Source organism: Mobula hypostoma, chromosome 12 (assembly GCF_963921235.1).
Source record: "Mobula hypostoma chromosome 12, sMobHyp1.1, whole genome shotgun sequence".
In the NCBI taxonomy this organism is placed as follows: Eukaryota; Metazoa; Chordata; class Chondrichthyes; order Myliobatiformes; family Myliobatidae; genus Mobula; species Mobula hypostoma.
The window spans coordinates 21,501,425-21,522,194 of record NC_086108.1 but is presented as its reverse complement, the minus strand read 5'-3'; the positions used below and the strand labels follow the sequence as shown (position 1 = coordinate 21,522,194).

At 41.0% G+C, this 20,770-nt stretch overlaps 1 protein-coding gene across 1 annotated transcript in view; it reads left to right on the top strand.

The window, feature by feature from the left end:
• Window positions 1-20,770, top strand: part of atf6 (activating transcription factor 6) — a 423,807-nt gene that overhangs the window by 215,628 nt on the left and 187,409 nt on the right. The window contains exon 14 of the mRNA XM_063063732.1: window positions 4,459-4,570. Within this exon, the coding sequence (XP_062919802.1) occupies window positions 4,459-4,570 (112 nt within the window). The remainder of the gene's footprint in view (window positions 1-4,458; window positions 4,571-20,770) is intronic.

Sequence of the window (20,770 nt, the reverse complement as noted above, 5' to 3'; positions counted from 1 at the left end):
TGGGTCCTAATGCCCTTCCCTTGGACAACATCGGTGTCGTGGAGAGGGGAGACTTGCAGCATGGGCAACTGCCAGTCTTCTGTACAACCTGCCCAGGCCTGCACCCTGGAGAGTGAAGACTTGGTCCATGGTCTCGAAAGACTAACAGATGCCTTTATTTATTGTACTCAATGACAAATAACTGTTTTACAGTCCACTCTGAATGGCTTGATTAACCTTGTATAAAAAAAACAAAGAAAACTACTTAACAAAGGAAACCATTCCCCTCATTTAAACACACTTGTATATAAAGAACCGGTACACCAATGCTGGGTAAAGACACTAAGTTTCTGATTGTCAGGATTGTAAGTGAACCATTTTTCTTTGCTAAGGATAAAATGGCTGCGGCGCGTGTGTATCACGAGGCTCAGTGTCTTAATTGCATTTCATTGGCTTTGTATCTGTACTCAGCACAATGACAATTAAGTTGAATCTAATCTAATCTAATTTCAATTTCTCTGTGTAATCAGAAAATCCATGACTCTATAGACGACTGTAATAAACAAAGTAATTTCCTGCTTTGATTTTTTATTACCTTGTACAGGTTGAGCACCTCTTATCTGAAATTCCAAAACCTGAAAAAAATCTGAAATTCAAAATTATTGAGCCCTGACATGATATCACAGTTTGAAAATTCTGCATGGTGCAGGGAAGGTTCCCAGACTGTGTGCACCACAGACAGTTCTGAGAAGTGACTTCCCATATGTTAATGAAAAATAGAAAAACACTGCATAAAGTGAAAAATGGCTATCTTGATGGTGTATCGTCAGCATTGGAGTAAGAATATGCTGCTTAATGGTATTGTTGGTATGAAACAAGCAAATATATCTATCACGATGAAATGAAAATTGAAGGTAATTGTGAATATTCAGCAGATTGGTTGCAGAAATATAAGAAGGGTCATGGCATTAACTTTTTAAAAGATTTGTGATGATAAGCCTCTGCTGATCACAAATCAGCAGAGAAATTCATTGAGTTTGCCAGGATCGCTGCTGATGAAAATCTAACGCACTGAACGGCTGCATCAATACATTTGTGTGATGAACAAGCTCAAGACAAAGGCTGCTAACCGGTAGCACATAAATTCAGAGTCGGGAATAATGGGATGCCAAACAGCCACTGATTGTCCACCTGGGGTTCTGATGGTTCGATGTACACATTATTCTTTCATGTTCAAAATTAATAAAAGTATTATATAAAACTATCTCTCCCCCATTGTAGCTGTGATGGAACGGCAGTGGTTTGAAATCGATGGCAGATATGAAGCCAATCACTATACTGAAACATGGTAATAGACATGATTGGAGGTAGTCATTCAACTCTGACTGTTTGTGGAGGATGTCAGACTGCTCCAATTGTGGACTGTTCACTGTGGGCTTCATACCAGCCAGCTGTACATAAGCTGTATATGTTTTGTAAATGGATTTTGTGTTTAGACTTGGGTCCCATTCTATAGATGCAAGTATTTTAAAATCTGAAACACTGCCGGTCCCAAATATTTTGGATAAGGTTCCCTCACCCTGTACCATACCAACAATTTACAAAAAAGGGATTTTCCAGTTAACTCTACTATATCCTTTAATATTAATGCAAGTTCAGCACTGCAGCATCTCCTCACTTAGAAGCTGAAAAGCCAAAGTTTCCTCAGAAATCCAAACATTTGACATGATGAAGGGGGTTTTCCTCAGCATTGTGTTCAGCAGTTGATTATCTCCTTAATATCTTAGAGGCCCACTTGAGCGCTGCAGTCAATCTATAGACCAGGGGTTCCCAACCTTTTTTATGCCATGGACCCTTACCTTTAACGGTGGGGTCCGTGGACCCCATGTTGGGAACTCCTGCTATAGACTGACCAGAATGTGCACAAATTGATTGTGGGTCCTTTGCCATGTATTTTGCTCTTCAGACTGTGTAATTGAGCATTTTATAATCTTTAATTGGTGAAGCCCATTTGTCGTCCATGTTTACCATTCTGTATATGATGACTAGTAAGTATTATTTATCTTCATGAGCCTGCTGTACCCAAGCATAACTCCCATAATGAGTAGCTAATCACAATAAGCTGTTGCTTCTTTCCTGAACTGCTGCATTCCTGAGTGAACTGTCGTGTCAGTCCAGGTTTGCAGAATATACAGCTAGTTTAAGGCTGGAATCCCAAAGCATTGCACTGTGCAGTGATTAATACCTTAAAGCTATCTTGGGCAGGAGTAATGATAAAAATTTCAGATACTTCCTTCCAGAACCAGCATCTGGTTCTCTTGAAGAGGAATTTAGATGCTGGTTATAGAAGGAAATGTCTCTTGGAACTGGCTGCGATTCAATGTTGCTGTTTGGAAAATCAACTGATTGCAGAAAATTTTACACATTTTCTAATATTTGTGTTGAGTGAAAGACATCAGCTAATTATGTTGATGACATAGCTTGCATATGGAAATATTGACCAATAGTTGGCATCAATTGGAAATGAGGGAAAAATCTTGACTGACATCCATATCTTGATGATCATGCCTATATGTCACTTCTTTACAAAGACATAAGTTTGTCTCAATGTAAAAACAACAGTTCAGGCAGAACAAATCATGCTTCAGAAATCTAAAATGTGTGGAAGCAATTTATTTGGAATAAATTTTGTTAAAGCACTCAATCGTCAATCATCTTCCTTCTTAAACCAATATTTTTCATTTCCAAGTTAGAACTTTGCGAATGTTCAGAGATTGATTAATTGGTTTTCTTCTTTATGACTAGTTTTGATTACAGAGCTTAAGGTAGAGGAACCATTACGAAGCAGTGATCATAATATGATAGAATTCACCATGCTATTTGAGAGGGTGAAGATAAAGTCAGATGTATCACTATTACAGTGGAGTCAAGGGAATTACAGAGGCATGAGGGAAGAGCTGGCCAAAGTTATTGCAAAGGGACACTAGCAGGGATAATGGCAGAACAGTAATGGGAAAAATTCGGATGACGCAGGAAAGATGTATCCCAAAGACGAAATGAGTATTCTAAAGGGTGGATGAGGCAACTGTGGCTGACGAAGGAAATCAAAGACAGCATAAAAGCCAAAGATGGGGCATATAATATAGCAAAAATTAGTGTGAAGTTAGATTAGGAAGCTTTTGAAAACCAACAGAAGGCAACTGAAAAAACCATGAGAGAAATGATGAAATATGAAGGTAAGTGAGCTAATAATATAAAAGAGGATACCAAAGGTTGTTTTCAATATGTAAAGAGTAAAGGAGAGGCGAGAGTGGGTATTGGACTGCTGGAGAGGTAGTAATGGGGGACAAAAAATGGTGGACAAACTTAATAAGTACTTTGCATCTGTCATCACTATGGAAGGCACTGACAGTATTCCAGTAATTTGAGAGTGTCGGGGCAGAAATGTGTTTAGCTGCTATTACTAAGGGGAAGGTACTTGGGAAGCTGAAAGGTCTGAAGGTAATTAAGTTACCAGGACCAGATGTACTACACTTTAGGGTTCTAGAAGAGGTAGCTTAAGAGATTGTGGAGGCATTAGCAGTGATCTTTCAAGAGTCACTAGACTCGGAATAGTTCCAGGGAACTGGAAAATTGCAAATGTCAATCCATTCTTTAAGAAGAGATAGAGACATAAGAAAGGAAGTTCTTGGCTAATTAGCCTGAGTTCAGTGGTTGGGGAAGATATTGGAATTGATTATGAAGGAAGAGGTTCGGGTATTTGGAAGTACAAGATAAAGTAGGCCAAAGTCAGCATGGTTTCCTTAAGGGGAAATCTTGCCTGACAAATCTGTTGGAATTCTTTGAGGAAATAACAGGCAAGGTAGACAAAGGACAGGTAATGGATGTTGTTTATTTGGATTTTCAGAAGGGCCTTGATAAAATGCTGCACATGAGGCTGCTTAACAAGATAAGACCTATGATATTATAGGAAAGACACTGGCACAAATAGAAGACTGGCTGACTAGCAGGAGTCTGGTACTGGGAATAAAGGGGGACTTTCTGGTTGGCTCCCGGTGACTAGTGGTGTTGTGTATATCGAAGATTTAGATGTCTGAACTGATGGCTTTGTGGCCACATTTGCAGATGACAGGAAGATAGCTGGATAGGCAGGGAGTCTGCAGAGGGACTTAGACAGATTTATAGAATTTATTGCCACAATAAATTCTGTGAAGGCCAAGTCATTAAGTATATTTAACGTGGAAGTTGATAGGTTTTTGATTAGTCAGGGTGTTGGGGGTTACGGGGCAAAGGTAGGAGAATGGAATTGAGAGGGATAATAAATTAGCCGTGATGGAATGGTGGAGCAGAATTGATGTGCTGAATGGCCTAATTCTCCTGTGTCTTATGGTCTTACATATTTTTTTCCTTTTAGATCATACTTTTAGCAGTATTGCCTCATGTTTCTCGTATTTTAACCCATACTTCTCACCTTCACAGAAACTCAGGGAATGAATTGCAAGTTTATTATGTGCCAGACAGACATTATCCAAGCTTCTTTGAAGCCATCCGTAGGAAAGGAGATACATTTTATCTGATATCATTTCGGAGGGTAAGTCTATGTTTTTGTTGTGAAGATAAGTACATGCTTTCTCTTTGTTGCTCTGACAACCGTAGTAAAACAAAACCATGATAATAGTTATCTTTTCCAAATTATTTGTTGTTTCTGAATGAATTGGTCCTATGGGCAATAGCAGAAAAAAAGCCATTGTTGGAATTTCGTTGATGATATTCGATTAGCCAAAGATGGGTAACTCAACGGTGATACTAAAATTAGACTATTAGAACATTGTAAGAATCAGTTGTTGGTACTTAAAAACATGTTCTGTTGAGCATTTCAACTGGATGCAGTACTGAAAGCTTCAGGGACTCCCACAGGTTTGGTGTCAGGAGTGGGAAGTTGGACTTCTGAAGAGAAGTGGAGATTCAATGGTCTCAGATTTCATATAATGGAGCCATGATAAATACAATAACATTAACTTAAGCAACACAAAACTCAGTAAATAAAATCCTATTATTTTTCCTTTCTGTTATGTGAACGTATCAGCTCAGTTAAGACAGATAGATGTTGGTTCACGGTATTAACATCTGTGTCAGTGAGTTTGATAAATTCAAGTTGATTATTTTCTAAGCATGAAGTGGTGGATTTTGAGTTTGAGCAAGGATCTGGAAAATTAATGCTTCACAGTGTGGTAAATAGGCAGTGAGGGTAAAAGCTGTTGATGAAAAGAGACATCTCCTAAATCAGTGCTGTTGCTAGTTTTCAAGTAATGTAAATTGGCAATGCTAGCTGATAAGCTTGACATATATTGCAAATATGTTGCATTGGAAAGGTTTCAGATCATGTTACGGCCCTGGAAATTGTATATTTGATTCATCAGTTGGGCAAGCAAACCTGGTTTGCTATTGAATATTCTCAATACAGGTGAGAGAGTAAACTTGTCCAATCCTGTTCATCCGTTTAAGACTGAGAAATAATTTTCATCACTCAGTGTCTTTCAGGTCATGACAAAGAAATCTTTTTTTTGTGTCATCCCTGACATACAAATCATTCTAAATGCTTATTATGTCTATCATTTTGTACGTTGTTTATTTAGTAGTTTGAAACATTCTCCAATTTTAGCTAATACCCTTTTGTACTAATGTTTTGGTTTGCACAAAATGGTGTCCTTGCTGTCTTGTGTCTGTGCCTTTTAATATTTGACTTGGATCGCAGAAGTTCACCTTTTGGTTGTCTCCTGTTTAGTTTCTAAGAACTGTTTTCTCTATCTCTGTTATCAGGGATGTGAACTTTAAAAAGCAATAACATTTTTATTTTATCCCCACCTCCCCCTCGTACCCCATCTGTTACTCATTTTTATGCACACATTCTTTCTCTCATTCTCCTTTTTCTCCCTCTGTCCCTCTGAATATACCTCTTGCCCATCCTCTGGGTCCCCCCCCCGTCTTTCTTCCCGGACCTCCTGTCCCATGATCCTCTCGTATCCCCTTTTGCCTATCACCTGTCCAGCTCTTGGCTCTATCCCTCCCCCTCCTGTCTTCTCCTATCATTTTGCATCTCCCCCTCCCCCTCCAGCTTTCAAATCCCTTACTCACTCTTCCTTCAGTTAGTCCTGACGAAGGGTCTCGGCCTGAAACGTCGACTGCACCTCTTCCTAGAGATGCTGCCTGGCCTGCTGCGTTCACCAGCAACTTTGGTGTGTGTTGCTTGAATTTCCAGCATCTGCAGAATTCCTGTTGTTTACGTTTTTATTTGATGTATAATGCACTGGCTTATATGTTCCTTTGGACACATTCATATTTTTACATTAAGATTATTCAATTCATTAGCATTAAAGACTTGTGCTTCACTGGAATATGTGACAAAGATATGTGTGAGGAAGTGATCTTTCAAAGTTTTCTATCAGCTGAAAGGCCTCCATTTTCTACAGTTGACTTATTTTATGTGCTTCATTGATAGGTGGATAATTAGTTAAGCCATTGTGTGGGAGTTTGCCATAAATCCATGTAAAATAGTGAATGAATATGAAAATTAAAATTGATTTTTATCAGTCTGCAGAAACTTGATTATGTAATTTAAATTTAAACAATGCAGTACTAGAAAAGTAGATGGTGATCTGTTTAGGTTTGTGATGTAATCCATGAATCCTTAGTGTGACAACAAAATACTATGCATTATTTAAAGAAAACAAGGAGTTTAATTGTTATTCTGTGCAATGTTTAGCCCCCAAAACATCACAAAGATGTGGTTTGTCAGACTCCTCCATGCATATTAGCTGTTACTTTTAACAGAAGTTTTCTGATTGGAAAGTATTTAGTTGACTGTAAAATATTTTCCTGAAGTCATTAAATGCGCGAAATTAATATAAGTATTTCCTTCTTACTCCTTCCTCCTTGAACGTGATGTGTTTTATTTCATATTGTTGGATTGTATTAAAAGGGTCAAAGAGAACATTGTTTGGTATTGGCTGAAAATATCAGCACCTGGGCTTATGGTCGCTAAGGTAAGGTGAAAGGCAAGGCTTAAATTAAGCCTCAGATTTATGATGGTCCATATGGCAAGCATTTGTGATCACGTTGTACAGCATGACAACTTCTGTTTGTGAGAATGAAGGATTTCAGACTAGACAGCAGCATTGGGCCGCATGTTGTTAACAATTGTAATGGTGAGCAGGCATCACTTTTTATTTATGTGAAATAAATAGCCTGAGGAAACTAGTGAACAACTGTGTATTTCATACTATTTATGCAGCAATACTAAAATCTGGCTAAGTGGTTTTGGCAACACAGTGCTTCTTTGTGCACACTGGATTCCTCCCTGAAATAGCCTCATTGTTTGAAATTGATTTTCAGGCGTCTGGTAATGAGGAACAGCTCTTTGTTGGAATTTGTAATTAATTCCTGATTCCAGATCATCTGGGCAACTTTATTTAGATATTTGGCCTGCAAGCTTCTATGTTGAGAATTTTTATTTGGTGACCTGAAGTTCATCTTTTTGACATAATTAGATTTGGGTGTGTTAAAAGGTTTTAAAAGAAATGTATTCAAGAAAGGGATGTGGAATAGAAAATTTTGTCCATTATTCAAATACAAGGACCAGCTCTCCAAGACCTACATCTGATTGGGACTTCATCTTTGGAGATGACACATTTGGTACATGGTGAAAACTAAATGGTTGGCTCTATTGTACATCAGTGCAGTAAAATATTTGAGTAAGTTTTGTAAACATGGGCATCTTTCAAATTGTTTGCATATCAAAATCAAGGTCTAAGTCAGTTTTACCATCATATGCATCTATGCACAAGCACAATGCAAAATTTACCTGCAGAAGTCTCATCTTTTTGCATGGTGACAGAATGGGAACACCAAGGTACATCTGTGGCAATGCCATCAGCCAGCTCCCAAAAGACAGGCAAATTCCTCTTTATTTCTCCACTCTCCTTGGCAATATGGTACAGATTCTGTCAAGCATTACGTGAAGGTGATAATTCTGGTCATAACCGAGCAGGATGTGGTCGGAATCCCTCAACTCAGGAGTGATTTTGACATTCTGTGAAATTGTACTTTTGGGACATGTGTGGCTATTTTATTGTTAACATTGAAGAGATTTTTTGACAGTAAAGAATTTTTTAAAAAATGTTGAAGCTGAAAATCTGAAATAGAAGTGAAAAATGCTGGAAGGTGAAACTGGTCAAGGTCCCTTTACCAGATGAATGGTCTTTGAGCTGAGACACTTTCCACAGATGCTCCCTGATCTTCAGAATGTTAAATCTTTTGAAGATAATTTTCTGTATATTTTTGGCATTTTATTCTGTCTATTGTTATTCCTTATAGTTTTTTTGGGAGAATCGGTATTGTTGCATGCTGCCCTTCATGAGGAGGGCCCTGTCGATCTGAAGTTAGTTTAAGAAAAAAATGCTTAAAAAATTCACTGTAACCCAAAATTTTGGAATGATTTCCTCTATAGTCAAGTGTATTGTGTAATTAAAATGACATGGTGTTGTTTTGTTAAACCTCCTTTGCTCGTACCAAAATAGAGCCTCTATTTGCTAGAGCAAACTTTCATTGTCTTGTTTTATTCAGTAGCTTGTTTCAAACATCGTGCAACCATTTAATATCAGCAAAATGTAAAACCAAAATGTAAATCGCATCTCTGAAGTCAGCTAGTGTCCTGTGAAATTCAAGGTGGCTACCAGAGGGGGTAAAAAGTCTTATATATGTTCAATTACTTCAGAGGTTCCAGGTTTTTTTGAAATCCTCATTGGAACTGGATTTAGCAGTTGCTTGCAGTTTTGCAGTTTGCATCTGTTACGTCCCCCTATTGGCTCTAGTCTAGGGGTGTTGGGGAAGAAACTTAACAACAAGTCCTCCCAGGTTGGAGGAACAACACCTTATATTCCGTCTGGGTAGCCTCCAACCTGATGGCATGAACATCGACTTCTCTAACTTCCGCTAATGCCCCACCGCCCCCTCGTACCCCATCTGTTACTTATTTTTATACACACATTCTTTCTCTCACTCTCCTTTTTCTCCCTCTGTCCCTCTGAATATACTCCTTGCCCATCCTCTGGGTCCCCCCCGCCCCACCTTGTCTTTCTTCCCGGACCTCCTGTCCCATGATCCTCTCGTATCCCTTTTGCCTATCACCTGTCCAGCTCTTGGTTCCATCCCTCCCCCTCCTGTCTTCTCCTATCATTTTGGATCTCCCCCTCCCCCTCCAACTTTCAAATCCCTTACTCACTCTTCCTTCAGTTAGTCCTGACGAAGGGTCTCGGCCTGAAACGTCGACTGTACCTCTTCCTAGAGATGCTGCCTGGCCTGCTGCGTTCACCAGTAACTTTTATGTGTGTTGCTCCCTCAGTGTTGTGTGTTGTTTGTGACAGGAAAAGGGACAGTCACAAATGGTCCTATTTGCAGAATATTCACAGTATTTACAGAAGTGATTGAGGGCAACCAAATCCAAGGGAGTAATCCAAAAGCCAAAATCCACAATACGAAAACACAGGCCAGAGCATGAAGATTACAAGTTTTTTAATGTGGAAACTAGTGTGATTCTTTTACTATCAACTCTCCCCAGCTGCTCTCTCTACTTTTTTTTATCCCCCCATTTCCCAGATGCCAAACTCTATAAATTGGACTCTCCAAATCTTGATAGGAGCAGTCCTGACAAGGAGACAGATCCAGCAGTGCTCTAAATGGAGATTGACAGCTGCGCAGCTCACCTTAAACAAGAAAAGCTGGACAGAGAGAGAGAGAGAGAGAGAAAACAGAAAACAAAAGCACAGGCACACATGGGCATGCGGTGCGCATGCACGTAATGGCATGTAAGAGATGCTGTATTGTACTCTTAAGTGCTGAAATGGTGATCACAGATTTTATCAGGAGATTTGACGTACATGATTCAGAAACAATGCCCTTTATTGCTAATGTTTCTGAGAATATTTTTAAAAGTAACCTTACCTCTGCAAATGTTGCAGGTTCACCATTGCATTGTCTAATTCTGCACGGGGTATTGTCCTCTTTATTACCATTCTTTCCATTCCAGAACATCTGAGAATCCTCCTTGTCCTTTAGTCCCTCTGCACTTATCTCTCTTGGCAATTATCCCCGCAAGCAGCACAAGTGTAACACCTACCCAAGCACCTCCCTGAACACCATTCAGGGCCAACAACCAGTCCTTCTAGGCGAGACAACACTTAAGCTGCATTGGTGACATCTGACAAAGATTAGGGACTGACTGCTTTGTCGAGTACCTTCACTCCATCTGCAACAGGCAGGAGTTCCCAGTGGCCAACTATTTTAATTCCACTTTTGATTCCCATTTGAACATGTTGGTTCATGGCCTCATGTGCTTGATGATGAGACTGCTCTGAGGCTGGCAGATCAAACTGACCTACTGAGTTCCTGTAGCATTTTCTCTGTATTTCCAGCATCTACAGAATCTCTTGTATTCTTTCTTTGTTCCTTGAAGATCTGCATTTATATATCATTGAGTAGACTGCATGCAGCTCTCACCTGTGGCTCCCCGTAGCTGTTTGCATGCGACAGCAGCCACACCCCGGGCAACGGCTTCGACAAGCCGGCTAAACCAGGTGAGGGTAGCTGACGGGTCTGAAACCCTCGGTGAGATAGGGAGTTGTCTATCCCAGCATGTGAAGACAGACTCTGGCGGATTGAGCGGACGAGACCAGCGGAAGGTCCAACGGTCAAGAAGGTGGTCTCTGCAAGCATCGTGGAACGTGTAGAGCAGGACAAGACACAGAAGACATCCTGGTCATCCACTGCACCTAGACCCATCTCCAGCCATCTAGACTCTGTCTTGCCAGTGGATCCAGATGGGAATTGGGAAGAGAGAGTGAGGCTGACGCTGCGCAACTCTCCCTCACTTAAATCCAAATCACGCGCTAGTCTCGACACCATCATAATGGTGTCGAGGTCCTCATCGACGTCAACGATGGACGAACAAGCATGATGTGAATATCTCATTGGAAGAAAAATTCTGAAATCGTCAGTAGATCAACTCCTGATCATGCTCATCAACATAGAACCACTTTTATAATCCCTGTTTACTTTTTTTTAAATCACATCACATGTAATTGAACTGAATTGACTTTATTTCTTAGATCCTTCACATACATGAGGAGTAAAAATCTTTACGTCTTTGTCTAAATGTGCAATCATAGTAATTTATTATAATTTAGAATAAATAGAATAGACAATGTAACACAAAAATACACTCAAATCAGCATCAGTTAATCAGTCTGATGGCCTGGTGGAAGAAGCTGTCCCAGAGCTTGTTGGTCCTGGCTTTTATGCTGAGGTACAGTTTCCCTGATGGTAGCAGCTGGAATAAATTGTTGGTGGGGTGATTTGGGTCCCCAGTGATCCTTCGGGCCCTTTTCTCACACCTATCTTTGTAAATATCTTGAATCATGGGAAGTTCACAACTACAGATGCGCTGGGCTGTCCGCACCACTCTGCAGAGTCCTGCGATTACGGGAGGTACAGTCCCATACCAGGCACTGATGCAGCCAGTCAGGATGCTCTCAATTGTGCCCCTGTAGAAAGTTCTTAGGATTTGGGGGCCCATAGCAAACCTCCTCAGCCATCTGAGGTGAAAGAGGTACTGTTGTGCCTTTTTCACTACTCAGCTGGTATGTACAGACCACGTGAGGTCCTCGGAGATGTGGATGCTGAGGAACTTAAAGTTGTTTACCGTCTGAATCCCAGATCCATTGCTGTTAGCCTGTCTCCATTCCTCCTGTAATCCACAACCAGCTCCTTTGTTTTTGTGACATTTAGGGAAAGGTTGTTTTCTTGACACCACTGTGTCAGAAAGGTGACTTCTTCCCTGTAGGCCACCTTGTTTGAGATTAGGTCAATCAACGTAGTGTTGTCAGCAAATTTAATTAGCAGATTGGAGCTGTGGGTGGCGACACAGTCATGGGTAACAAGAAGTAAAGGAGGGGACTTAGTACACAGCCCTGAGGGGCTGCTGTGTTGAGAGTCAGAGGGGTGGAACTGTGGAAAGGCATATCATGCATAAAATGATTGGGTAAGTCTGAGATCCAAGACATTGACAAATCACATTATAGATGGTCTAGTATTCCTTAGTTTGCTGAAAATAAGAGTAGATATATTTATCTTTAATTTGAGTTAATGTGTATGGAGATTTGCAACACCATTAATAGAGCATTTGTTGGGAAGAAGATACATCATCTCTGTATCTGACACTTTTCTGCTGCAATAGGTAGCAGTACTATTCAGGATTTGTGGCACACTGTCAATAATGATTCAATGAATCATTTTCTTCTGGTTTAATGGAGCACCGATTCAGTTTGTTCCCACATGTCTTTGTGTTCAAGTACTGACTGAAGCTTTCTGCTTACATTTAGTGTAAATTCCCATTGAATTTCACGTAACTGTTGACAAGGTTTCTGTATAGGTCTGAAATGTGAGAGTAACTTCTGGTCTCCATTCTGCACCATTTGCAAAGTTCCTGTGTATCAATTTGTCAGAAAATCACTCCTGGACTCAACACACTGATGCCTTCATGAAGAAGGCATGCCAGCAGCTGTTCTTCATTAGGAGTTTGGGGAGATATGGTATTGTCAATAAAGACTCTAGTAGATTTGTATAGATGCATGGTGCAGAACATTCTGATTGGTTATATCACAATGTGCAGGATTGAAAAAGGCTGAAGAGTGTTGTAGGCACAACCAGCTCAAAGACAGGCATACATTTCAACCATTAAGGTCACCTTCAAGAGGCAGCATCAATCATTAAGGATCCTCACCACCCGGTACAGGAGCCTGAAGACCCACACACAATGTTTTATGAACAACCTCTCCTGTCTATGATCAGATTTTGAAATAGTAAATGAATTAATGACTACTATCTCGCTATTTCTGTTTTGGGCTAGTGCAGGTAGGAGTGGGGTGATAACATGGATGAATGTGTGGCGAAGGAGATGGTGCAGGGAGCAAGGTTTCAAGTCCTTGGATCATTGGAACCTTTTCTGGGGAAGGGGCAACCTGTACAAGAGGGATGGGTGGAACCTGAATTGGAGGAGAACCAATATCTTGTCCAGGAGGTTTGCTGGTGCTACTCAAGGAGAGTTTAAACTGGTTTTGCAGGCAGCTGGGAACAGGAGCACCAGGTCAGTAAGGGTAGGATCGGACCAGAAGGTAGAAGTCAGGGAATGTATTAAAAGGCAAAATCAAAATAACAAGTATGATGGGTTGGATAGTTCGAAGTTTGTATATTTTAATACTAAGTGTATTATGGGTAAGAGTGATGAATTTGGAGCATGGATCAGTACAATGTTGCAGCCATTACTGAAACTTGGGTTGAGAGAGAGGCAGGGTGGTTGATTAATGTACCAGGTCTTTTGAAGTTTTAGAAAATATAGAGGAGGAGGTAAAAGAGGTGGGGGGGAGTTGTACTACTAATCAGGGACAGTATCACAGCTGTGCTCAGGGGAGTCATAATGGAGAGAACAGAAATAGGAAGAGTTCAATCACACTGACAGGATTGTACTACAGATCTCCCAATAGCCACCGGGTCATTAAGGAAACAGATATGTCTTCAGATTCAGGAAATAGGTGTTTAAAAAAAAAAGAGGCTGTTGTCATGGGGGATTTCAACTTTCCTAATAAAAACTGGGTCCTCCTCAGTGCAAGGGGTTTAGATGGGGCAGTATTTGTTAAGTAGATCCAGGAAGGTTTGTTAAATCAATATGTGAATGAGCCTGGCCGGGTGACTAACCTTTCAGTGGGTGAACAGGTAGGAACAGTGACTACAACTCCTTAACTTTCAAGATAACTATAGATAAGATAGATATGGCCCTTGCAGTCGAGTCTTAAATTGGAGTAGGGTAATTAAGAGAGGAATTAGGCAGGAACTAATTGGGAGCCCCTTTTCTCTGGCAAGTCTACATCAGACATTTGGATGGTGTTTAAAGATCAATTGCATAGTACATGAAAGTTATGTTCCTGTTAAAAGGAAAGACAGGGCTAGAAAGGTAGGTGAACCTTGGATGTCCAGAGAGGTGATGAATTTAGTCAAGAAGAAAAAGTATGTAAATCTTCGGAAGTTAGGATCAAACGAGGCACATGAGTATAAAGAAGCCAGAAAAGAACTAAAGAAGGGAATTAGGAAAGTCAAGAGGGGCCATGAAAAGACCTTGCAAGAAGAATTAAGGTGAATGCCAAGGTTTTCTGAACATACATCAAGAGCAAGAGAATAATTAGGGAGAGGGTGAAATCACAAGGATGGGGGGAAGGAACATTTGTTTGGATGCAGAGGATGTGAGTGAGGTACTTAATGAGTATTTTGCTTCAGTTTTTACCAAGGAAAAGGATATGGAGGACCAGGAAATCAGTGCTGAATATATCAGAATGTTAGGCTATTTAGAGGGCAAGGAGGAGGAAGTGTTGGAAGCATTAGATTAAGGTAGATAAGTCCTCAGGGCTTGATGGGATTTACCACAGGTTATTGAAGGAGGCAAGAGACAAGATTGCAGGGCCCTTGGCCAGTATCTTCATGTCCTCTCCAGCCACAGGCAAGATCTCAGAGGACTGGCAAGTGGCTATATGTTCCTCTTCTATTTAAGAAGGGAAAAAGGGAAAATCCTAGGAACTATAAACCAATGAGTCTCATGTCAGTTGTAGGGAAACTGCTGGAGAAAATTCTTAGAGATAGGATATATGAGCATTTGGAAACTCAAGGCTTAATTAGGGAAAGCCAGCTTGGCTTTGTGTGTGGCATGTCTTGATTGAGTTTTTTGACAAGGTGACAAGAGATTGATGAGGCTAGGGCAGTGGATGTTGTTTACGTGTATTTTAGTAAGGCATTTACAAAGTCCCTCATTGGAGAGTAATCCAGAAGGTTAAGATGCAAGTCCACAGCAGATTGGTTGTTTGGATTCAGAACTGGCTTGCACATAGAAGACAGAGTGTAGAGGCTGAAGGAACTTATTTGAGCTGGAGGTCTGTAATTAGTGTTCCACAGGGATCCGTGCTGGGACCTCTGTTGTTGGTAATGTATATATCAACGTTTGTAAATGACCTGGATGAAAATATAGATGGGTGGGTTAGTAAGTTTGGAGATGATTCCAAGATTGGTGGAGTTGTGGATCGTGTAAACTGGCATAGAATACAGCACAATATAGATCAGTTACAGATATGGGCAGAGAAATGGCAGATGGAGTTTAACCTAGATAAACGTGAGGTGTTGCACCTTGATAGGGAAAATGCAAGGAGACAGTACAGTGTTAAGGGCACAATCCTTAACAGTGTTGCTGATGAGAGAGATCTTGGAATTGAAGTTCATATCTCCTTGAAGGTGGCTACACAATTTGATAAGGTGGTTAAGAAGGCTTATGGAATGCTTGCTTTTATTAGTCGAGGCACTGAGTTCAAAAGTCAAGGTTATGTTGCAACTTTATAAAACTCTGGTTAGGTCACATCTGGAGTATTGCATACTGTTCTGGTTGCCCCACTATAGGAAGGACATTGAGGCTTTGGAGAGGGTGCAGAGGAGTTTTACCAAAATGCTGCCTGCTTTTGAGGGCGTGTGCTGTCGCGAGAGGCTGGATAAACTTAGGTTGTTTTGTTTGGAGCACCAGAGGCTGAAGGGAAATCTGACAGAGGTTTATACGATTGAGAGATATAGATAGAGTGGACAGAGAATATCTGTTTCCCATGGTTGACCCAGATGATGTGAGGTGTTGCACATAGAGCTTGCATTGAAGGTGAAAGGGGGTAGGTTTAAGGGAGATGTGAGGGTAAGTTTTTTTGCTCAGAGAGTCATGGATGCCTGGAATCTGCTGCTTGATAAATACATTAGATGCTTTTAAGAGACGTTTGGATAAGCACATGGATGTAAGGAAGATGGAAGGATATGGACATGGTGTAGGTAGGAGGGATTAGTGTTTGGGTGTTTTTGATGTGCTTTTTAGCTGGTTCAGCACAATATTCTAGGCCAAATGCCTTGTTCCTGTGCTGTACTGTTCTATTATCTATTTATTTTTGTAACTTACAGTTGTTTTTTAATGTCTTGCACTGTACTGGTGCCATGAAACAACAAATTTCGTGATAGTGATAATAAACCTGATTGTGATTCTGATTCGTTTGGCTTACAGATTCTGAAATTCTTTCTATATTTACATCTTGTTTGCTCACCTCTTCTCTTTATAATGGACCTCTGTTAAAACTATCTTCATTGACCAAGGATTTTATCATCCATCCTAAATTCTACTTTTGACTTGGAGTTCTTTTTGATTATTCAGACTTTACTCAGACTTGTTGAGGTTTTTTTCAATATTATAGTACTTTGTAAATGCAGATTATCCTTGCAACAGGATCTGATTGATTGGGATCAAATATCTTGAAGGATTGTTAAACTCTGCCTCAAATCTCTAGCAACCCAGTTTTAATTCCGACTGCCTCATCATGGGGTGGGGATGCTACTGCACAGGATCGAAGAAAGCTGCAGAGAGATGTAAACTTAGCTCCATTATGAGCACTGGCCTCCATAGTATCCAGGACAGTTTCAAGGTACGATGCCTCAAAAAGGCGTGTCCATCATTAAGGGCCCCCATCACCCAGGTCTTGCCTGATCGTTACCATCAGGAAGGATGAACAGAAGTGTGAAGGCACATATATATATTAACTGTAATTCACAGTATTACATTGTAGTGCTACTGCAAAGTGAACAAATTTCATGACATACACTGGTGATGTTAAACCTGATTCTGGTGCTGTGTGTGTGGATAGCATATTCTTGCTATGATCACGTATGTTTACTCTACAATGCTCCACTTTCCTCCTGCATCCTAAAAATTAGGTTGATGCGTTATTTTGCCATTATAAATAACTGAGTGTATATAGGTGAATAGGTGGGCTTGTGGCCAAGTGATTAAGGCATTGGACTAGCGATCTGAATATCGTGAGTTCGAGCCCCAGCCGAGGCAGCGTGTTGTGTCCTTGAGCAAGCCACTTAACTACACAGTGCTCTGCGACGACACTGGTGCCAAGCTGTATTGGCCCTTGCTCTTCCCTTAGACAACATCGGTGTCGTGGAGAGAGGAGACTTGCAGCATGGGCAACTGCCGGTCTTCCATACAACCTTGCCCAGGCCTGCGCCCTGGATAGTGAAGACTTTCCAGGCGTAGATCCACGGTCTCACAAGACTAACGGATGCCTTTAAATATGTGAAGAGTAGAATTGAGGGGGTGGGGGGAGAGTTATTTGGAACATAGGATGAATAAAATGCGATTTGTGTAGAATTACTTACCATAAATAGGTGCTGGGTGGTCCAAACAGACTTGGTCAGCTAAAGGGCCTGTTTTTGTGCTTGTATGATTCTATAACTTTAAATTCATGCCTGCAAAAAAAAATGTTCTCTAAAGCAAGTAGGGATGTGGAAAAAAACGTTACTTGAATGATGCAATATTTGAATGATTGCATGTGTATAATCTGCTGGGCTTCATTCTTGGATCCTCCAGAGATTATAAATTATGTCAGACCAATGTAAAATTAATTGTCTTCAGGTGGTATGTTTACATATCATCAAACACTGTCTGGTCAGGTCCACAAACTCTTCTTATGAGTAGTGTCACTGATCTACATTCCAAATATGTGACTCTTCAAAAGCCCTAGAGCCCAACCAAATAAGTTCTTCAAAAGTTACTGTCTGAAGTTGTTGGCCTCTTTCCAAAGCCTGCAGATCCATGTTTAGACCACAAGACCACAAGACAAAGGAGCAGAAGTCGGCCATTCGGACCATCGAGTCTGCTCCGCCATTTTATCATGAGCTGATCCATTCTCCCACTTAGTCCCACTCCCCTGCCTTCTCACCATAACCTTTGATGCCCTGGCTACTCAGATACCTATCAATCTCTGCCTTAAATACACTCAATGACTTGGCCTCCACTGCTGCCTGTGGCAACAAATTCCATAGATTCACCACCCTCTGACTAAAAAAATTTCTTCGCATTTCTGTTCTGAATGGGCGCCCTTCAATCCTTAAGTCATGCCCTCTCGTACTAGACTCCCCCATCATGGGAAACAACTTTGACACACCCTCTCTGTCCATGCCTTTCAACATTCAAAATGTTTCTATGAGGTCTCCCCTCATTCTTCTAAACTCCAAGGAATACAGTCCAAGAGCGGACAAATGTTCCTCATATGTTAACCCTCTCATTCCCGGAATCATTCTTGTGAATCTTCTCTGTACCCTCTCCAATGTCAGCACATCCTTTCTTAAATAAGGAGACCAAAACTGCCCACAGTACTCCAAGTGAGGTCTCACCAGCGCCTTATAGAGCCTCAACATCACATCCCTGCTCCTGTACTCTATTCCTCTAGAAGTGAATGAACCAACATTGCATTCGCCTTCTTCACTGATGACTCAACCCGGAGGTTTACTTTAAGGGTATCCTGTACGAGGACTCCCAAGTCCCGTTGCATCTCAGAACTTTCCCCATTTAAATAATAGTCTGCCCGTTTATTTTTTCTGCCAAAGTGCATAACCATACACTTTCCAACATTGTACTTCATTTGCCACTTCTCTGCCCATTCTTCCAATCTATCCAAGTCTCTCTACAGACTCTCCGTTTCCTCAGCACTACCAGCCCCTCCACCTATCTTCGTATCGTCAGCAAACTTAGCCACAAAGCCATCTATTCCATAATCCAAATTGTTGATGTACAATGTAAAAAGAAGCAGCCCCAACACGGACCCCTGTGGAACACACTGGTAACCGGCAGCCAACCAGAATAGGATCCCTTTATTCCCACTCTCTGTTTCCTGCCAATCAGCCAACGCTCTATCCCCGTATGTAACTTTCCTGTAATTTCATGGGCTCTTATCTTGTTAAGTAGCCTCATGTGTGGCACCTTGTCAAAGGCCTTCTGAAAATCCAAATATACAACATCCACTGCATCTCCCTTGTCTAGCCTACTGGTAATTTCCTCAAAAAATTGTAATAGGTTTGTCAGGCAGGATTTTCCTTTAAGGAATCCATGCTGAGTTCTGCCTATCTTGTCATATGCCTCCAGGTACTCTGTAACCTCATCCTTGACAATCGACTCCAACAACTTCCCAACCACCGATGTCAAGCTAACAGGTCTATAATTTCCTTTTTGCTTCCTTGCCCCCTTCTTAAATAGCGGAGTGACATTTGCAATCTTCCAGTCCTCTGGAACCATGCCAGGATCTATCGACTTTTGAAAGATCATCGCTAATGCCTCCGCAATCTCCACAGCTACTTCCTTCAGAACACGCGGGTGCATTCCATCTGGTCCAGGAGATTTATCTATCTTTAGACGATTCAGCTTCCTGAGTACTTTCTCTGTCATCATTGTGACTGCGCACACTTCTCTTCCCTGCCACCCTTGAGTGTCTGGTATATTGCTGATGTCTTCCTCAGTGAAGACTGATGCAAAATACTCGTTCAGTTCCTCTGCCATCTCCTTATCTCCCATTACAATTTCTCCAGCATCATTTTCTATCGGTCTTATATCTACTCTCACCTGTCTTTTACACTTTATATACTTGAAAAAGCTTTTAGTATCCTCTTTGATATTATTTGCTAGCTTCCTTTCATAGTTAATCTTTTCCCTCTTAATGACCTTCTTGGTTTCCTTTTGTAAGGTTTTAAAAACTTCCCAATCCTCTGTCTTCCCACTAATTTTTGCTTCCTTGTATGCCCTCTCCTTTGCTTTAACTTTGGCTTTGACTTCTCTTGTCAACCATGGTTGCATCCTTATTCCACTCAAAAATTTCTTCTTTTTTGGAATATACCTGTCTTGCACTTTACTCATTTCTCGCATAAACTCCAGCCACTGCTGCTCTGCTGTCTTTCCCGCCAGTGTCCCTTTCCAGTCAACTTTGGCCAGTTCCTCTCTCACGCCACTGTAATTTCCCTTACTCCACTGAAATACCGACACATCAAATTTCGACTTCTCTTTTCCAAATTTCACAGTGAACTCAATCATGTTATGATCACTGCCTCCTAAGGGTTCCTTCACCTCAATCTCTCTAATCACCTCCGGTTCATTACACAATACCCAATCCAGTACAGCCGATCCCCTAGTGGGCTCAACAACAAGCTGTTCTAAAAAGCCATCTCACAGACATTCTACAAATTCTCTCTCTTGAGATCCAGTGCCGACCTGATTTTCCCAATCCACTCGCATGTTAAAATCCCCCGCAATTATCATAACACTGCCTTTCTGACAAGCCTTTTCTATTTCCAGTTATAATTTGTAGTCCACATCCCTGCAGCTGTTTGGAGGCCTATAAATAACTGCCATCAGGGTCCTTTTACCCCTGCGATTTCTGAGCTCAACCCATAAAGATTCTGCACCTTCCGATCCTATATCGCCTCTTTCTAATGATTTAATATCATTTCTTACCAATAAAGCCATGCCTCCCCCTCTGCCTACCTTCCTATCCTTCCAATACACCGTGTATCCTTGGACGTTCAGCTCCCAGAGACATGCATCCTTTAGCCAGGTCTCAGTGATGGCCACAATATCATACCTGCCAATCTGTAGCTGTACGACAAGATCATCCACCTTATTCCTTATGCTGCGTGCATTTAAGTACAACACCTTAAGACCAGTATTTGATACTTTTCGCTTTGATTTCACTGCAACTTTATTGCACTGCAACTCATCCCAATGGCTACAAATTTGCCCCATCACCTGCCTGTCTTTCCTGCTTTACTGCTCACTATCTTAGAT